We start from the raw sequence: 20884 nt of genomic DNA, 5'->3' as shown, positions 1-20884 counted from the left end.
TCTGAGTCGCGTTACAGCAAACATACAATTTTTTAAGGATGGCTTAATGCCTTAGGCAAATTCATCACAGGCGGTATAGTGCTTGGAATTGAATAAAAGCAATGCATTTGGTAATAATTGTGTTTACTTATATTTCCCGCGGTTGCCGATATTTCGTTGCATTTAAAATCCGCGAGATAGAAAAGCTTCAAATGTTGTCTATATGGATATAAATTATGTGCAATAATGGCATGCCCATCAATTATGACCAGTGCATTTTTGTGAGTTTCACGCACTCTAGATTGATTGATTGTATCTTGTTTAACGTATCTCTCTCTCGAGAATTTTTCACTCATGTGGAAACGTTAACAAGACAGGTGAAGGGCTTCAAAGTTAGACCTTTGCTCGGCGTTTACTGCCATTGAGCAGCGGGGGTTCTTTAACGTGCCACACCTAATGTGACATGGGACATTCGTTTGCAAGGTCATCTCCGAAGACCCGTGGCATTCACACTTGATGCCGAGCGTTTGGCGATGGAACTGTCACTACCTGACTTAGGTCTTAAGTTATTTCCTACTATTCTGGAATCCTGAAATCTTAAGAAACAAAGTACTGTAGTTATGAAATATTATGTATGCAAAATTTGCATACCATTCACATGTACTTGGTCACCATCCCTTGCTTGCGTCGCATGTCCCGGATGACATAAAATGTACTAATGTTGTTCAGAAGAAAATTTTATCCATAATTTAAAATAGATGTAAACTTGGCAACTACATTTGAATTGGTAATCTTTCTCAGTTATTAAAAATTTCTAAGAAGTATATAAATGAAAATAAAAACAAATCGACCATTTTAAATGCCCCCTTTAGGCGTAATTTGATCTATCATGAAATATACACGGTCAATAATTCTCCATGTGACTATCCCATGTGAGTGGAAGAAACGAAATGAAATCTACAATCATGGTTCAATAGACCACAAATTATCAAAGTATAACAAAAGTATCAAGTACAAAAACATTCAGGCCTAGTAATGATGGATAAATATTAAGAATCCCAGCTTCCGGTCACATTAATTTACTCGTCTCCTTCAGGTTGAGATACATACTATTCAGGAAAACACTGATATGACAACATACGATTGTATTATTTAACATAGTGATTCTGTTCACGGAGTAGGAACGATCTAATTCGCTGGCCAAGAATACTTCACAGAATCCCCGGAGAAGCAAACGACATGAACTTCAGTGTAATTAGTTGTGTATCACCGAAACTACGTCAAAATATAGAATCAAGCAATGAAAAGGTGTCAGAATTAGTCCTTTTCTGACAGTATCTAGAGGTTGGCGTACATTTCTTGTTCTTGCGATCTGATGAAGCCCAACACCGCTGTGTAGATCAGGTGGTATTCATCCTGTGAAATGAAATGTAAATGGTAAATATTAGAAACTTAGAGAATATCCACAGACACATACCAGCGATAACCTCTTACCTATACATCTTAGTCTTTTGTCTTCATTAATACCTTTATAAGATATGGCTTCTCAATGCGCGAGAGCTTCGAATAGTAGCCCAAACTTATACATTCATGGTCAGGATATAAGTCTCGACACCTGGTATAGTAGCCCAAACTTATACATTCATGGTCAGGATATAAGTCTCGACACCTGGTATAGTAGCCTAAACTTATACATTCATGGTCAGGATATAAGTCTCGACACCTGGTATAGTAGCCTAAACTTATACATTCATGGTCAGGATATAAGTCTCGACACCTGATATAGTAGCCCAAACTTATACATTCATGGTCAGGATATAAGTCTCGACACCTGATATAGTAGCCCAAACTTATACATTCATGGTCAGGATATAAGTCTCGACACCTGATATGAAATGTATGAAGAGTACTCTAATTTTGCATTTGAAGACACGTTTATGAATTGTGATAATCCTGATTAATTGAACAAAGGGATCAGGGATCACTGTTGATCCTTTTGCGATAAGGTAATATCAGTTTCACTGTTGTACATATATGAAAACAAGAGGCCCACGGGTCTTATAGGTCACCTGAATACTAGTGAAAAAGTATCACTACTTCCATGGGCTATGAAATCTAGAAAAAATTTCCTGTTTTGAATATCTAAGCTAAATTCTAATGTTCAGCAACAGTACATACAAGATGTGTTCTTAAAACTTCACTGCCCTCAGAAGTGCATACACCGATGAAAGGCTTTAATTAATAGGTGTATTAATATTAAAACATCAAAAGATATGACTAATTTGGACTCATTCTAAAGTCATAACCCTGGGTTATGAAATTCAGCATTTTTTGTACATCCATTTTTGCTATTCCTAAATATGCATTTAGATTTTAAACAGTATCAGCTTACACATACTTACTACATACTAAGTTTGGCCCCACCCTGGTGTCTGAACCCTTACTCTGGAGAGAATCAAATTTACAATTTTGGTAAAAGATTACCTGCTTTATCCATTTAGCATTACATACCAAGTTTGGCCCCGCCCTGGGGTCAGAACCCTTACCCCGGGGATCATGGAATTTACTATTGATGTCCCCCTTTTTCCAAAGATGATTCATACCAAATATGAATAGAATTGAAAAAATATCTATGAAGAAGAAGTTAAAAATGTCTATTTTTCACACATTTAATAACTGACCATTTTGGCCCCACCCTGATTTCGAAACCCTTACCCCGTAGATCATGACATTTACAATTTTGGCAAAGGACTACCTGCTCTTTCTAAATATATATTCAGTGTTAATATAGTATCAACCACACTGAAGAAGATGCGCATCTATTTAAGTGTTTTATATATAAACACTCTTTACCAAGTCTGGCCCCGCCCTGGGGCCAGAATCCCTACCCCGTGGATCATGAAATTTACAACTTTGGTAGAAGCCTTCCTCTTCTACACCACTATGCATTTAGTTTTTCTTACATGTGCGTGTTTTTTTTTTGAGAAGATTTTTGAAAATTGGACAATTTTGGCCGCACCCCTGAGGCCCCAGTGATGCTGGAGTCCTAACATTTTCAATTTATGTCCCCCTTGTCCCAATGATGCTTCACGCCGAATATGAAAAGAATTGGACTGGTAGTTATTAAGAAGAAGTTAAATATGTTCAACTGTTAACGCACGACAACTAATTGGAATAAGTCACCCGGGCAACTTAGGTGTCCTAAAAAAAACTTACCAAGATATATTTAACTTCAATCAACAACATAAATACAGTATCCTCATTCTTGCAACTATTCTCCAATAATTCTAAAATGAATAGACCTATGTAAACTCACGGTGTAGTAAATCTCCTAAGTATAGCAATTCAATGAAATGTGATTATACCACATGGTATTAGTGCTACATATGTATCAGTTTTGATGGACACCATTTACTGGTAGAAAACCAACTCCTCCAAAGTATCAAAATTGTGTATCTAAACTGTCACTACCCTCGCAATTAGTTTAATGATATTAACTGTAAATTTAACAAAAAGAAAGAAATAAATAAAAGTAAACACTTGTTATTCATGTATGGCCAGTGTAGAATATGAATACCATTTTATGTTAGTGCGTCCTATATCCGCTGATTTTAGTTGACAATATGCTACAGAATACCATAGTAAGCAACATTCATTGTTTTAATCATTGCAACAGTTTAATACAGGGAAGTATATGCGTAAACGTCGATAGTATATTAAACTTAAAAATACATTTCATGTTTGACTGCAGTTGATTATGTTCCATTACTATGTGCAATTTCCGTAGGGACATTAAATGTTCTTGGTTGGTTGTATCTTGCTTCACGTCCCACTCGATAATTTTTCACTCATATGGAGACGTCACCAAGACCGATGAAGGGCTTCAAATTTAGGCCTATGCTCCGTGCTTACGGCCTTGCTCAGTGAGTGTTCTTTAGCGTGCCACACCTATTGTGACACGGGTCATCTCCGAGGACCCGTGACATTCACACCTGATGCCGAGCGTTTGGCAATGGAACTGTCACTACCTGTTTTAAGGACGTAGGTCTGTCGCGGCCGGGATTCGAACCCCGGCCCTCCGCATGGGGGGCGAACCCTCTAACCTCTCGGCAATATGTTCTCATTTAAAATATAATAATTCCATGTATATATTATATAATTCCTTGAATATACTGTATAATTCCATGTGTACAATGTATAATTGTATAAGTCCATGTATATAATGTATAATTCCTTGCATGTATTGTATAATTACATGTGTATATGGCATAGTTATTGAATATTGTTTACTGTCCCTCTCGAGAATATTTCACTCATATGGAGTGCCGGTGAAGGGCTGCAAAATTTAGGCCTACATGTATGCTCGGCGCTTATGACCACTGAGATCCCGGTTACCCTCAGTAGCCCTTGCTTGTCATAAGAGGCGACTAAATGGGGCGGTCCTTCGGATGAGACCGCAAAAACCGAGGCCCCGTGTCAAAGCAGGTGTGGCACGATAAAGATCCCTCCCTGCTCAAAGGCCGTAAGCGCCGAGCATAGGCCTAAATTTTGCAGCCCTTCACCGGCAGTGGTGACGTCTTCATATGAGTGAAAGATCCTCGAGAGGGACGTTAAACAATATACAATCAATCAATCATATGGGCATTGAGCAGAGAGGGATCTTTATCGTGCCACACCTGCTGTGACACAAGGCCTCAGTTTTTGCGGTCTCATCCGAAGGACCGCTCCATTTAGTCGCCTCTTACAAGCAAGGGGTACTTAGGACCTATTCTAACCCGGATCCCCACGGGATGTATATATTTTATCATACAACATGTATATATTGTATAATTACCTGTATATATTGTATAATTTCATGTATACGTTTACACTGCAAGCCTTTCAATATTGAGAAAGACCTGTGTTGACATCAGTAATGTCACATAGTTAAATCGTGTGTATGCCCCATAGACACGATTTGAGCTAAAATTTCTCATTTTATTTTTCTATTTTCAATGTTTATAATGCTTAACTAAGGTATTTCTAATAGTTATAGCAAAAGTAGAATATCAGTTGTCAAGCTACATGGGAAATACAAAGCTCACAATTCTTTGTTTTAAAGCTGATTTTTTTGTTCAATTCACAAGCTAATTAAATGGGGTCTAGTGTTGGGTACATTTCATTTTGTTTTAAACAGGCTATTTTCTATTGAGTCAAAACATGTCAAGAGCCTTGTTTACCTAACAAAGAATTGTGAGTGCTGTATCTCACTTGCAACTCAACAACTGGGCCGGGAATTATAAAGATTCTAAGATTTAACTTTGATTTCCTACTTAAGTAGTAAAAAAAAATTAATTAAGAAAAATATTTAAGTATCAATTCATAAAAAGTTTAGCACTGTTCTTAGCTACATAGAAGTACAGTTCTTAGTAATCTAGAAAACGCAAGTTGGGTCACCCTAGCATTTCCCAAACTAAAGGTGGAACTCTTGTTCGATGGAGGTAGTATTTTGAGCATGTTTTACGTCACATCTTTCAAATTTCGTAGACGTAAACATGGAAGAAAGCCATAAACTCAGAAGAAAATCAAACTGGAGTAATGAGGAGCCCTTGGCCCTCACTACTCTTGTTGAAGAATACAAGGATGTCGTGAGAGGTAAACCAAGTCCCCAGCTAACCGATTGAAGTCGAAATCGTGGGGTGAGATTACGCTTAAACTTCGTGCTATGAGTGTTGGGCCCACTCGAACGGCAGTAGAAGTTGAGAAGAAGTGGCACAACATCTTCTCAAAGACAGAAACGGAGATTTCCAACCACAGACGTATAATTACTGGTACAGGTGAGTTGATGATGAAATTGTAAGTTATGGTGAATACAAGTTTTATGAAAAATAGATAGGCGCATAAGCTTAAATATACGAACGAGTACGCGAGTGTTAGGAGAACTAGTGTATTACATATTAAATATACAAGCATATACTGTTGAAAAAAACCCACCTTATTGAATCAATAGATTGTGAAGTTAAATAGTTTGGTAAATTCTATTTGCGAATATCCTTAGGGCCTATATTAAAATTTTACACGTATACTTATGCATCGCATTAACACAGTGGGAGTAAAATGCGTATTTCATCCAAGCAAATCTTTGATTTAGTTATTTTCATTTCATTGCAATGAATTATACCGATGAAAAGATAAATTAGGTCGTTTTGGCCACTCATTTCGCTCGAACTTGAGAATCATAACAGCATTCATTATCATATTGTCATTCAACAATCATCCATTTCAGAAATTAATGTAACACTTCATGCGATAAAAAATGCTACCCCCACACAAATTCTGTACAGTGCATTAACGTAATATATTATATTTAACACTGTATAAATCCTGTGTGATAAAAAGTAATCCACACCGTATGTGGCAATTCAATACATTTTTACAGAAGAATTTCTTTTGTAAGTGGTTGTTGTCGGAAGTCAATGAGTGCTGTAGCTGAAGCCGTTACTAGCGTAGTTGGGGCAAATAACACTTGCAAGATGGGTGTAGAGGGAGGCATTGATACCTCCCTGCTAAACCTAAATATAATTGGTGATGAATCTGTGTAAGTAACCTAATGAGTAACTCTATTTACATACTCATTTTCATATTCACTTGGGGCAATTATTTGAATGTGAGTGCCGTCAATGGTCCCAACAACTCCCGGAAACCCAGCGATAGAGAAAACTTCCTCTTGGTTTTAACGAATGTCAGGAGTATTCTGTGGGAATTTGAATTGTGTAACAATTCTTGGAGAGGACAGACTTCGGAGGGTTGCAGTTATAGCCCTAGACACGGTGGACTGGGAAACACCCATGTCGTCTCCATTACACAGCTGCATCTTACCAGTGGCGAGAAATCGTGGAGTAGGCAAGATTTGCTGAAGTGGGGATACTGCATGATTTCTCTGTGAACTACTGATAATGTCATGTGCAATGAAATTTTCAATGAAATAAATACTGGCTGAATCCAGTCTAAACCTTTCCACAAGTTTGTGCACCACTGTACTGAGCTTTCTCGAAAACGTCGCCTGTGTACTCTATTGGCGGCCATTATGATTCTTAACTTAAGTTTTTCTTAACAATTTTAGACTGCTAAACACTACACTTAATGTTAAGAGCTCTTTAAGAATTCTCTTAGACTTCACTTGTTTTAAGAATAAAACTAAGTAGAAAAACTCAAAATCTTAGAATTAGTTAAGTTTTTTATTGGTTTAAGAAATTTCTTATACCTAAGTACATTTTAAGACTGTTTATGAATCCCGGCCCTTGTATTCAAATTTTGGTTGACCATAGAAATTTGAAAATGTTCAGCTCAAATCGTGTCCATACCCCTTTAATGGTCAGAACAGCGGAACTATGTAACATGCTGAATTAATTGGCTGCTTTCTCCTGTGCTTCATGAAAACGCAATTCGAGGTAACAAACCAAAACTTGCCGAAGTAGAGCACAGTTCCGGGCACCTGACTTGTAGTTGGCGTACAACAGAGAAAATGTCGACCTCCCCGTCCATCGACAACTGTTGTAGAACATTGTGTACGGCACAGAACACGCCACAACGAGCTGCTCCATCCCTGAAAAGGTAACAATGAAAAACAAGTCTGTCCGATATTATTTATAAAGGATGGAAACTTTCCATCTGACTTACACTGCAAGAAATGAATGATTGATTTCATTGTTTCAAGACTTTCCAGTGTTTAGTCATAATGAGTTGTTGCTAGTTGAAGGTGAAATGCAACAAAAACTATACTTAACCTCGACTCTCGGAATCATTTAACAGCGATATATTTCTTTTCTTATCGTATCAATTCAACATCCATTGTGGAAATTGATATTGGTTTTAAAAACCTGTGTAAAGACCTGCGACGAAAAATGCCGATAGTTGGTAGTTCCTATCTACTCTAAGGATTCCAAACTTTCGCGGCCTGTGATGAACTCAGGGCATCTGCTCATTAAGTGATAGCTCCACCACTGAGCTATGTTGTGTACAAACTTTTTTAAAAAAATGTGTTTGAACAGAAATGACGAAATATCTTTAAAATTCGAGACAAGCTACTGACAAAGAAGTTGATGGTACAGGGATTTCAACAGTCGATTGAAGTCAGCATTTCGCAAATTATATGGTCGTTATAACGATCTAGTTCGTCAATACAACTTATCATTGGGTCAAATGCTGAGTGAAGTGTTTCATACCGATTGTTAGGCCGTTCTTGGCACACTGACTTTGACTGGATAATTCCGTTTACCTGATCAGGATACATGGCTCACGGCGGATGTGACCGGTCGACAGGGGATATTTACTCCTCCTAGGCACCTGATCCCACCTCTGGTGTGTTCAGGGGTCCGTGTTTGCCCAACAATCTATTTTATATTGCTTATAGGAGTATGAGATTGATCACTGTTCGTTATCTTCGCCTTTCATCTATCACAATGTATTAGGTAGTACGTTTTCACAGCAGTACTTTGTAACATGACAGTTTACCTGCTAACTACTGTTACGTCACTGTTTACCTGCTAACGATTATTAGGGCCCCGCATGAAATGCGGGAAGTCCTATCGTAATCACATTGTCCGTCCGTCAACACTTTCTTTGTGACACGATAACTCAAACAGTTTTTATTGTACAGTTTTCAAATTTTGTACAGAAATAATATACAATAAGAGGAAGAAGCCTATAGATTTTGAGGTCATTTCACATTGTCTGTGTATATGTGTGTCATTATCTTTGTCATTATGAACACTTTCTTTGTGACACGATAACTCGAACAGTTTTCATATTTTGTACAGAAATACTTTACAATAAGAGGAAGATACCTATATATTTTGAAGTCATGTCACTTTGTTTGTCTGTTTGAATGTCATCATCTTTCTTATTATGACCGTATTTATTTACCACTGTCTAAGGGAGATAAATCAATTTGAATTATGATATGTATTGTATTGATATATAGAAAAATTACAAGAAATAACTCTACAACATTGTGTATGTGTATATATTTGGTTTTTTTTAATGTGATATAAAAAATGCTTGATGTTACGTGTATTCTGAATTAAAACACGTCATTCCCAGTCAACAACTTTCGATCGGGATCGGAATACGAAAATTTCTTATATCCGGTTGAGTGAAACTGTTTCATGCTTCAAGTTATTGAATTATGTAGTAATTGCATGTTACACATTAGAGAACTGTTCCTTTTAATAAAGAAAGTCACAAAATAGATACAAAATGAGTGTACCTTATTCATTACTGTTACCGAGCTTTTGTCGGCGAAAATCTCGAAATGGCGTGTTTCACTGCGCTTGTTGACGGTGAGGTCCACATTTTGTACGCGAGTATTTTGATATTTGCTTATGAATTTTTTGCGCATACATGGTATGTCTCGGCTAGGAATAATGGAAACTTTCTCACCTATGTATGTAAAGACATATTAATCTCTATTTTTAAAAATGTAGAATACTTTTATCAAATGACAATGTATTTGAAAACGCTTAGAGCCCCATGTCAGAATTTCCTTTTCCAAGACATCAATATGTCAAATTCATAATCCTTTTCGAATAGTATGTTTGTATGTTGGGTCAAATGCTGTCTGACGTGTTTCATACCGATTGTTAAGCCGTTCTTGGCACACTGATTTTGACTGCGGATAACTCCGTTTACCTGATCAGGATATGGGGCTCACGGCGGGTGTGACCGGTCAACAGGGGATGCTTACTCCTCCTAGGCACCTGATCCCACCTCTGGTGTGTCCAGGGGTCCGTGTTTGCCCAACTATCTATTTTGTATTGCTTGTAGGAGTTATGAGATTGATCACTGTTCGTTGTCTTCGCCTTGCATGTACCATATTTTGTACCAGTTATCCATTTTGAATCCCATATTACAATGGGATTTTGTTGCACTCCGTTGTGTTTGAGTGGATGTCATGATTGTGTGTCAAACAGAAGTAATTGAAATTGCATAAGTCTCTCATAAATATGCTTCATGATTCCTTTTTCACAAATTTGGCATTCCAATGTATCTTTATATATTATTAATTCTAACATATATACCAGCCGAAAACATTGCTATATCAAATACAGATGTCACTTTCCTCTAATAACCCTCAGTGGGGCCCTTGCTGACCGTGTCAGTTTTCTAGTTACGTCACTGTTTACCTGCTAAGTACTGTTATGTAAATTTACCTGCTAACTATTGTTACGTCACTGTTTACCTGCTTACTACTGTTACAGGTCTCATTGGTTTATTGTCCAGTGCATAAGTAACCAGACTGAACAGCGTTGATGACAATTGATCTGTAGATTGTGTTCTGGACTTCGGCTCTACTACCTCAACAGACCTGACCTCGTCGTTCGACTTCAAAAGATAAATAACTTTTTCACATTTACATATTCAATGAGGTAAATTATTCGCATATACATATTCAATGAGGTAAATTATTCACATGTACATATTCAATGAAATACTAAATTATTCACATATACATGTATTCAATGAGGTAAGAATCGTGGTTGATACCAATGTACCAATTCATCGTGGTGCAGATTTAATATTGAGCATTGTATGAATACTTCAACAGGGGATGCTTACTCCTCCTAGGCACCTGATCCCACCTCTGGTGTGTCCAGGAGTCCGTGTTTGCCCAACTATCTATTTTGTATTGCTTGTAGGAGTTATGAGATTGATCACTGTTCGTTATATTCACCTTGCATCACAACTAGATGAAACTCGGGGATAGAGGAATGACTTTTTAATGCGCGTTTGAATTGATGCACACATGAATTGAATGAACGATATATTTTATTCAAATGAATATAAGAACAATTTTTCAATCATTGAGTGCATTAGGTATGTTTTATTCATTGATATCATATACAGTAAATAAAAACTTGATTATTAGAAAGTTACTTGGAACTCCAAATCAAGTGTTCCTTAGTGTAACATAAATGATCTCACTCCGTATTGAATATACAAGTATAATGATTTTACGAATGTAATTGTAATCCGTCATTCCGAATAGTTGACCATAGACCAAATGAACGGTCGTTCATGATTGCAAAATTTGAAACTCGGTATTGCGAATGTGCTCCTAATGGTAGCTTTTGTCCAGTGCGACAATGTATGGGCAAAATTATGAATACATGTTGTTTTCCCTCGTCAAACTCAATAACTATAAAACATAATTTTTGCAGAAATAGTGAACAAATCTTTGAATGAATGTATATTTCCATCTTCCTTTAAAGAAGCCATTGTACGTCCGTTATTAAAGAAAGCAGGATAACATTACACGTATATATTAAGCGTTATCAATGATTTCATCATGTAAAACAAATAAATATATTTTAGGCTACATGTAACTTAGTCTGGTCCCCGCCGCACGCCACTCATTGATCACTCGTTTTGGGGAAAATAAGTGGCGGGAGATGGGATCAGAATATATGATACAATATCAATAGGTGGAACCCGTGTACTATATAATTAGCCCACAAAATAAAAATCAGATAGCTACGTGTAAATTATTTTAACGCATTTTTATTACTTGTGTAAAAAATTAAATTCTAGACTACTGTCGTATAGAAATCCCAGAATGCCACCCTATGGCGCCCAAGCATTACCTGTAAAAACACTAACACATATGCTAGCGCCCGCTAGCCAAAAATATCGATGTGTCGGAGCCTTGGTCTCGAGAGGGGGCTTCTCTTCGTTGAATGATATGTATATAAGTAATATAATTATAAATCTTCATAAAATGATAGATACGAGTCTAATCAAAGCTATTATAAGTATAACTAAACCAATCATAACTTCTGGGATTGCCGTAAAGGCCCGAGAATATGATTGTAGACCTAAACCTCGCTTCGTTCTGGAAATTTCCATAAGGATGACTGAAGACTAAAATCACGGATTGAAAAAAAACAACAAGTATATTTCATTTATTCAACAATTATCAAAACCTATTTCATCTGTAAGATCAAAATCAAGCATCGATAAACAACGGATTTACTTCATATTGTGCTGTCATCAAGTTGTCATTTTAGAAAAAAAGAAAACTGGTTTACATCCGCCATCTACTCTCGGTTTTTGTTGTTGTTTTTTTTGGGTTTTTTTTTTTTTTTTGGCTATTTCAAGGTAGTTTATGGAAAACGAAAGTCGGTTTTTAAATAAGTTTACGATATTTATCAATCAAGCAGAATTGTATTATAGTTTACGGAGTTCACCTAACATATGAAGCAATATTCAAGATGCAAGCACTAACTCTGGAGCAAGTATTTCGGAGTTAATTTATTAGTAAAGATGTATGATATATTGTCTATCCCGTCTATATGTGCTATAACATATTACCTACCCCATTAGTAACAATATGAAGCGTTGTACACTTGACACCTGTGACATTTTCCCGCTGACGATGGACGGTGAACGGAGGTAAAGTTTTTGATTTATGATGTGGTAGCCATTCGCTACTCTGGAATGAAATATCTTGATTATAAAAAACAACAACAAACAAACAACATAATCAAAATAAACTGCGGGTGTACAAATGTCTGCAAATTTGATTCTACGTGTAAATAAAAGTAACGTGATGGCGACGTTTTCGTCATTCATGTCTGGTACATACAAATTCCAGGTCCTCTTGTGCGTCCATACAAATCACGGTATTTGATTTGTACTCAGTGAGCATGTGCAGGAAGAAAACAGCGTCCTCTGGTGTCGGGCATTGTGTCACTATAAAGGATTTCTGACTGACGTAGGACTGGCAGTAAAACAAAATAAACACATATCGAATACTTTATGATACATGTACATATGTACTATACGCAAATCGTGGATAATGGTTAGTGTTAATTTATATTTAACGGGAGTGAATCAGAACTTCATTATCTTTTATAGATGTTTTGGAAAACGAATGTACATGTACATTGAGCAGCATTGCCAACTTTTGAATACACATGTAGCTTCCAGCTTCTTAAGATTTTGATTTTTGAACGTGATGTAATATGTCTGTTCCTTGTTATACATACCGGGAGACTGATGGCATTCACTGCATCGTTGCATCTTGAGAGACGTACATGTAGACTGTACCTTTCAACTGAAAAAAGAAAACTGACTTTTGTAAATATTCGTCTGATCTTGAATCATATATTTTAAAATACAATAAAATTTAAGTACACGGAATAGGTTTTATATATATATATATATATATATATATATATATATATATATATATATAAATGATTTATCATATGAACCCAAAGGAATAGATACATTTAAAACGATATAAAATTCATAAACATTAACATTGAGAGAAAGGAATCTTTTTAAAATGTTGATCTATCTACTACAAAGACAATAATCGCTTACGCGGACGTATAGACGTTTGACTAACCCCTCTGCTAAATCTGATGTATTCTGCTTCTGTGTAAGAAGGTTGAATGTTTTGGAGTTTCTGAAATACGAAATTCTTTCTTAAACCTTCAATAGGTATGGTCATGATTTGCATCATATATCTCACAGTTTTTTTGTAATGTAAACTTGGCTTGTGTCTTGCTTTTGTTTACATAAGCAATATGACGTGCATGTTTTTTTTTTTGTTGTAGTGAAAATATAATCTTTTCAAATCATATATTTATGATACGTTTTTTATGAGTACAATTAATAATTGTTTGTGCTTGAAACTACTCACTTTGTTGAAAATATGTAAATTGCTTACAATCATGTATTGTTAACAAATAAAGGCACTAGCCATTGATTACATTAATTGTATACAGTTATAGAATAGGCATGATGGGTGATACCAAATGTATGGTCCCCGAGACAAAAAAGCTACCTCCCGTGGAGGAGAGTGATATTTTTAACGATGGGGACAATAAATGCTATATCCTGAATTACTGTTTCTTTAAATGATGAAACAAATAATCTTAAGGCATGTGGTGATCCTGGTTAGAATAGGTCCCCAGTACCCCTTGCTTGTAAAAGGCGACTAAATGGGACGGTCCTTCACCCAGGTGAGTGATGTGGCCCATGAGTCTCTTGTTTTGCTTAGTAAATTAGACGTGATAGTAAAATTTACTTGAGAACCCAACAAACGGAAAATATTCCAATTAAGGGCACCATTCATCAGAATAAAAGCCACTGTACCTGCCCATCATGGTACGAGTGCTCAACAACTGGAAGGGAACTAGCAAAGGGAAAAGGAACCAGATAAGACAATTTCAAAAGGCGAAGAATTTACATAGAGTGGTAGTCCATAAGACGTTATTCATGGATACAATGAATCAACAAATCGTAAGTGCTCGGCTATTTCCGTAACCGGTTACGGAAAAGGACGAGCGCGTGATCCGATTGTGAATCAACTTCTCGTATGCAAGCCATATTTTCTTCCATTGAGAAGATGATGTCAATAACACAAAAAAGCGCAGCTACGCTAAGCGCTTTAAAAAGCCTGACTATAAAAGCCCGAAACAATATTTTGAAGTGACCAAATGTCATTTCATACATTGGTAGCTGTTTTAAGGATGTGTCATTAAGATGCTTAAATTGTTAAGATATATGCAAGGTGAAGATAACGAACAGTTAATGAGTCAATCTCATAACTCCTACAAGCAATACAAAATAGATAGTTGGGTAAACACGGACCCCATGACACACCAGAGGTGGAATCAGGTGCCTAGGAGGGGTAAGCATCCCCTGTTGATCGGTCACATATATGTATGGTGTTCACTCCCGTTGCTTCACAAAAAAAATGTAACATTGTATTCTCGCAGAGATAACCCTTTGCAGTTCAGATACATGTAATTGAATTATTAGATCTAGGGCATAATGATATTTAATTGTTTAGATTTGCCTTCACAAAAAAAAATATTGTCATAAATTATAAAAAAAAAAAAACAATCCCTTATATATCCAGTATCAGATTGTTTAACATTTCTGTTCTGACATCAAGGTAATTATATGATTATTAACATATTAAAAATTCAATGATGTGTATTGATGATGAATCTCATGATCCACAAGGAATACAAAATAAAAGACTTCAGCAAACACGGACCATTTTTGTGCCGCACCTGCTGTGACACGGGACACCGGTTTTTGCGGTTTCATCGGAAGGACCAACCGATTTAGTCCCGTGGGCTCGGGTTGTTCTCCTTTGTTGATTGCATAATTTATTCAAAAACTTATAACCGAGAAGAAAAAAATATCTTATCGTGGCCTTCAATTCGACATTTAGATATATCGACGAAGTTTGGTCCATTAACAATGAAAAACAAGAGGTACTGTGAGCAATGCTCACTAAGAATACTCCCCGCTTACCCCAATCTCCCAAAGGGTGTTGGTAATAGGTATAAACTACCTCTTTTCTGAGTGTAAAAAACAAATGACATGATAAACCGAACCATATTGCTACTTCGATGTCCAGTGCGGGCGACCTTAGACCCCAAAATCGATAGGGAACATCTTCATCCCATGGGTAGTCCATATGTATAATATGGTGACTAGGTGGAAAGGATAACGCTTTAGAGCCCGGAAACCATATTGATACTTCGATGTCCAGTGCACGTGACATTTTGACCCCAAAATCGGTCGGGAGCATCTTCATCCCATGGGTAGTCCATATATATGATATGGTGACTGTAGGTGGAAAGGATAATGCTTTAAAGCCCGGAAACCATTGTGTCTACAGACAGACGGACAACCCGATTCCAGTATACCCCCCCCACCCCCCAACTTGTTGCGGGGGTATAATAATAGTTTTCATTCATATGTCAATTCGATCTATCCCTGAGCCCGACATGAAAGACACTACAGGGTCGTCCACTTCTCCTTCATACTTAGATATTTTAATTGAAGTAGACATTAACGTCAAATTGGCAACTCAACTGTATGACAAACGTGATGATTTCAGGTTCTCCATCGTCAACTTCCCATATTTGTGTAGCAATGTTCCATTGTCAGCTGCATATGGTGTTTATATGTCTCAACTGATTCGATACGCAAGAGCTTGTTCTGCGTATAGTCAGTTTTTAATTCGAGGAAAGCTACTGACAAACAAGTTGATGGTACAGGGGTTCCAACAGTCTCGATTGGGGTCAGCATTTCGCAAATTCTATCGTCGTTGTAACGATCTAGTTCGTCAATACAACCTTATCATTGGGTCGGGTGTTGTCTGCCGTGTTTCGTACTGACTGTTAGGCTGTTCATGGCGCACTGGTTTTGACTGCGTTTGCCTGATCAGGATACAGGGCTCACGGCGCCTGTTACCGGTCGACAGGCGATGCTTACTCCTACTAGGCGCCTGATCCCACCTCTGGTGTGTCCAAGGGTCCGTGTTTGTCCAACTATTTATTTTGTTTTGGTTATATAGGAGTTGTGAGATTTATAACTGTTTGTTATCTTCACCTTTCTCTTACAATAAGCAATGGCTAGAGAGGACCTATTCTAAACCGGATCCCCACGGAATAGCTGTATATAATTATTAATATTCAGACCTACGTCTATCGCTTATGGCCGTAGCAGTGAGGGGTATTTAACGTGTAACGCCTTCGCTACACAGGACCTCCGGTTTTAAGGTTGTATAAAAACCCATCATTATCATTCTTTAATGCCGAGCGTTTAGTGAACGAGCAATCATAGTTACTCTCTTGAACCTCTCGGTTATGATTGAGTGATTTATTGTAACTTGCTTAACGTCTCGCTCGAGAATTGTTCACTCATATGGAGGCGTCACCAGGACCGGTAATGGGCTTCAAATTTAGGCCTATGCTTGGCGCTTACGGCCATTGAGCAGTGAGGGTTCTTTTGCGTGCCACACCTACTGCGACCCGGGACATCCGTTTTTGAGGTCATCTCCGAGGACCCGTGACATTCACACATAATGCCGAGCATTTGGCGATGGAACTGTCACTACCTATTTTAACGACGTAGGTCTGTCGCGGCCGGTATTCGAACTCCGGCCTTCCGCATACGGGGCGAACGCTCTAACCTCTCGGGCCACCGCGGCGGTCGACCAGGATATAGGGTTTACGATGGGTGTTACCAGTCGACAAGGGATGCTTATTCCTCCACCTGATCCCACGCATGGGGTGTCCAGGGATCCGTGTTTGATCAACTATCTATTTTGTATTGCTTATAGGAGTTATCTTACAACCATATTCCTCAGAAATGTGATGTTTTCATAAAACCATATACAGAGTATGTATTTAGTGATGGAGTACAAATCGGGATTGCCTCCCAACCGACAGTAACAATATATTTATGACCGAGATACAAAGGAGAGAAAAAATAACTTGTAATCAAAATTTATGGCATAATATACATGCAATGCAGTTGAGATATTGGTTCGCATTCAATAGCTTACTTTGACGGTGATATTATACAAATAATAACATGTACAATGTAATGATTTTAGCAGGTAAATGGAGTATCCGTAGTCAAAATCAGTGTGCCAAGAATGACCTCACAATCGATATGAAACACGCAATGATAGGTTGTATTGACGAACTTGATCGTTATAACGACCATAGAATTCACGAAAAGCTGACTTCAATCGAGACTGTTGAAACCCCTGTACCATCAACTTGTTTGTCAGTAGCTTGACTCGATTTAAAAACTGACTACACGCAGAACAAGGTCTTGTATATCGAATCAGTTGAATATGTAATATAAACGAAGAAATTGGGGACTATATACTCGATATACTTCTAGAATTCAAAAGATAAAATATTGGCCTAGGTGAAACCGCTCTCTCTCTCTCTCTCCAGGGTGGATAAATCGAGGTTTTCACTTCAAAAGAAGCCAAATGTGTACAATATCTATAACATATATAATGTACAATATCTATAACATATATAAGGCTGTACACGCGGTGTTGAGCAATATCTATGACTGATAAACGGTGCTGAGTACCTTCAACTCCTCGTTCAGCTCATCTCTCGTCATTGACCCCGCTCTCTTCAAAAAATCTGCTTTCGTCTGAACAATGATGTCTGCTTTAAACCGCTCACTGAGTGTCAGGAAAATCAGTATGTACTGCTCCTGTAATAAATTTCTAGTTTCAATACTTACCGTAAATGATTTTAAGAAGCTGTCGAGGAAATAGTTTCATGGTATCTACAGTTGTGCCATGAAATCACATGTAGTTATTACAATGTAATAAATTGCTTCCAGCTGTATGGAAATCTAACAGCAAATTTCATTGAACCGTTTACAACCGTTCATTACTAATTCTCTATTCCCAAAATTCACCAATTAATTCATCTAACAATTTTGCAAATAATTACCGTAAACATACCTATAAAAGACCGAACATGCGCCACAATTTTTTTTATACCTTCCATCATTCATGACTGCACTTACCATTCACAACCAATCAGCGACAATAAATATATAAAATATACTTACATAAGTCTGCACCATGTTCATTCGGTTCCACCTCATCTTCTTCACGTATTCTGATGCGTTGATTTTCTTTTCCTGTTTACCAGCCTTGTACAAAGAGTCGATAGCGACGTAAGTTCCGGTCTGGCCAACACCATTACTAAACGCAAAATCTTTAGTATTCAGCTCAAAGGAAATATGTTCATTAAGATACTGACCTTACTGAAAGGTCAGACACCACGGTATCACATGTTACGTCGTTCTTGGTAAACTGATCTTGATTATACATATTAAGACATAGGGCTCGCGGCGAATGCGACCTGTCGACAGAGGATCAAAGTATTCTTCGCGGTTTAAAATACATAATTTCACTCTCTGAATCAATTTCTGAAATGCATCACGGTACATTAATTTAGGTAGACCTCTGAGGCACTAACTGATGGTTGAGCCAAGGGCTTGTCAGGACTTGTAACGACAACCAGATAAGAATTTTTTAAGTTTTGGAAAAATGAAAAGTCGCATGGAGCTAGATCTGGAGAGTATGGTGGGTGTGGCAAGAAGGTAACCTTCTCCGACTTCAAAAATTGCTTCACAAACTCAGATGTATGTGATGGAGCATTATCATGAAGTCTAAATTTTGATTCAGGGCGTCGTTTATGATAATATTTCTTGAGCTTGTCTATGTGATAGTATAAATATGAATTTCTATATATATTTATTCGTTTTGATATTTTTCATTGATCGTTTTGCTAAATACAATCTTCAAATTCAATTTACCGTAAGTTCAATTGCGCATCTGGATTGAGTTGGCTGAGTAAAGTTTTATTTTGTTATTTCATTGGTTCTTTGATTTCATTGATAATTTCATATTTCTTTATCCAATAATAGTATTTCAGTATATGTATAAATCTACCGCGCTTACCTATGTAGTTAGAGCAGTACTACGTTTTGAAGAGTTACAACCAGCTGATATCTTCCGCATCTTATGGTATGTTATTTCTATATTTAAGTATATGTTTCATTTCCATATAAAGAGCCGATATACGTAATTATTTTGATTGCAAGTTCTTTACTTTATTGTAATTTTGCTTTCAAAGTCGTAATGATTATATGAGTCTGTAAGATCCTAATCTAAATTATTTACAGAACACAGTACATATTTTTGTAAAGTATAGTATGCTTCTAAAACGTTTACTGTGGGTACATTTTACAATTGTCATATTTCACTTATGTTTTTCTTTCTTGATTTGTAATATTACTAGTATTTCTGTTATTGTAGGTCAATGCCTTTATTTTCTACTGAATAAATTAATAAAACCAACATCTCCCTTCCTGCTCGGTTACATATAGTATAACGACTAGTAACACTTTTGCCCTTTGACACCGGAATTTGTACGGCTATACCATCACAGGAGAAGAATATGCGTAATAAAGAAACTTCTTTGTGCTTATACGGTTCTTTTGGCAACTAACGGCCTTTTACCGTGTTTAGTTAGCCATATTTTGTTTCCAATAGATCTTAATGGTTCGAAATAGTGAACACGTGTTTCGCCACCAGTAATAATGTTTGCAAATTGTCTTGAATTTGGGAAACATTTTGAGCAATTGTTCAGCGGTTTGTATTCATACCCGTCTTTGGTCATCTGTCAATATATGCGGTATCCATCTGACAGAAATATTTCGTATTTTCAAAATATACGCTTCAAAATTAAATGCACCCACGATAACGATACGACAACAGTTTTGGCAATATCACGAATTGTGTATCTGCCACCACTTTCAATTATCTCCTTGACTTTTGCATTGCCTGCTACAATCACAGGTCGGCTAGATTCTGCTGCATCTTTGACGGACTCTCTGCTAGTAAGAGATTTCTTTCTCCACCTACGAACTGTCTCATAAGATACCTTATCAGACCCACAAAAACTTCCCCCAATTCAGTAAAAAATCTCATTACCGAATGACCGAGTTTTGTGCGAACTTTCATATAAGCTCCAATTTCTTCAATATTCTCAACCCGTTTCCCAACCATTTTTACAACAGTGGTCAACGATTGGCTATAGTGAAAGGACTATAAGTATAAAACTATGTGGATCTGAAGGCTCGTGTTTATACCGTTGGAAAGGAATTGAATAGAGTTATCCAAGAGTATCAACATCCACGGAATCGTGCAACGTGCTATTGGGATCTGGTACAATACACATTACATATCGAACACCCCTCGTATGCTGTTTTCCGCCAAACTCTACATTTTTTTCAGTTATATGGTGGTGCCCAGTTTTTATTTGTGGAAGAGAGAACCCAGATACAGTGTACCTGGAAAGAGACCACCGACCTTCCGAAAGTAATCTGGTAAACTTTCTCACTTACCGGCGCGAGCGGGATGTTCAGGGGTTCGTGTTTGCCCGACTCTGTATTTTGTATTCCTTACAGGGGTTATGAGATTGATCAGTGCTCGTTATTTTAACCTTTCATTGTCATAAAGAATATGTATACAACACCTGACAGGCCTACCTTAAATAGTGAT

At 37.2% G+C, this 20884-nt stretch overlaps 1 protein-coding gene across 1 annotated transcript in view; it reads right to left on the bottom strand.

The window, feature by feature from the left end:
• Positions 1-700: 700 nt before the first annotated feature.
• Positions 701-20884, bottom strand: part of LOC125663295 (receptor-type tyrosine-protein phosphatase alpha-like) — a 62077-nt gene continuing 41893 nt past the window's right edge. The window contains exons 19-27 of the mRNA XM_056147668.1: positions 18382-18517; positions 17887-18015; positions 13345-13429; positions 13005-13072; positions 12602-12736; positions 12332-12448; positions 10199-10341; positions 7429-7564; positions 701-1395 (exon numbers count right to left, since the gene is read on the bottom strand). Coding sequence (XP_056003643.1) covers positions 1318-1395; positions 7429-7564; positions 10199-10341; positions 12332-12448; positions 12602-12736; positions 13005-13072; positions 13345-13429; positions 17887-18015; positions 18382-18517 — 1027 coding nt within the window. The 3' untranslated portion in view covers positions 701-1317. The remainder of the gene's footprint in view (positions 1396-7428; positions 7565-10198; positions 10342-12331; positions 12449-12601; positions 12737-13004; positions 13073-13344; positions 13430-17886; positions 18016-18381; positions 18518-20884) is intronic.

Source organism: Ostrea edulis, chromosome 8 (assembly GCF_947568905.1).
Source record: "Ostrea edulis chromosome 8, xbOstEdul1.1, whole genome shotgun sequence".
Taxonomy (NCBI): Eukaryota; Metazoa; Mollusca; class Bivalvia; order Ostreida; family Ostreidae; genus Ostrea; species Ostrea edulis.
This window is presented reverse-complemented; position numbering and strand designations above follow the sequence as displayed.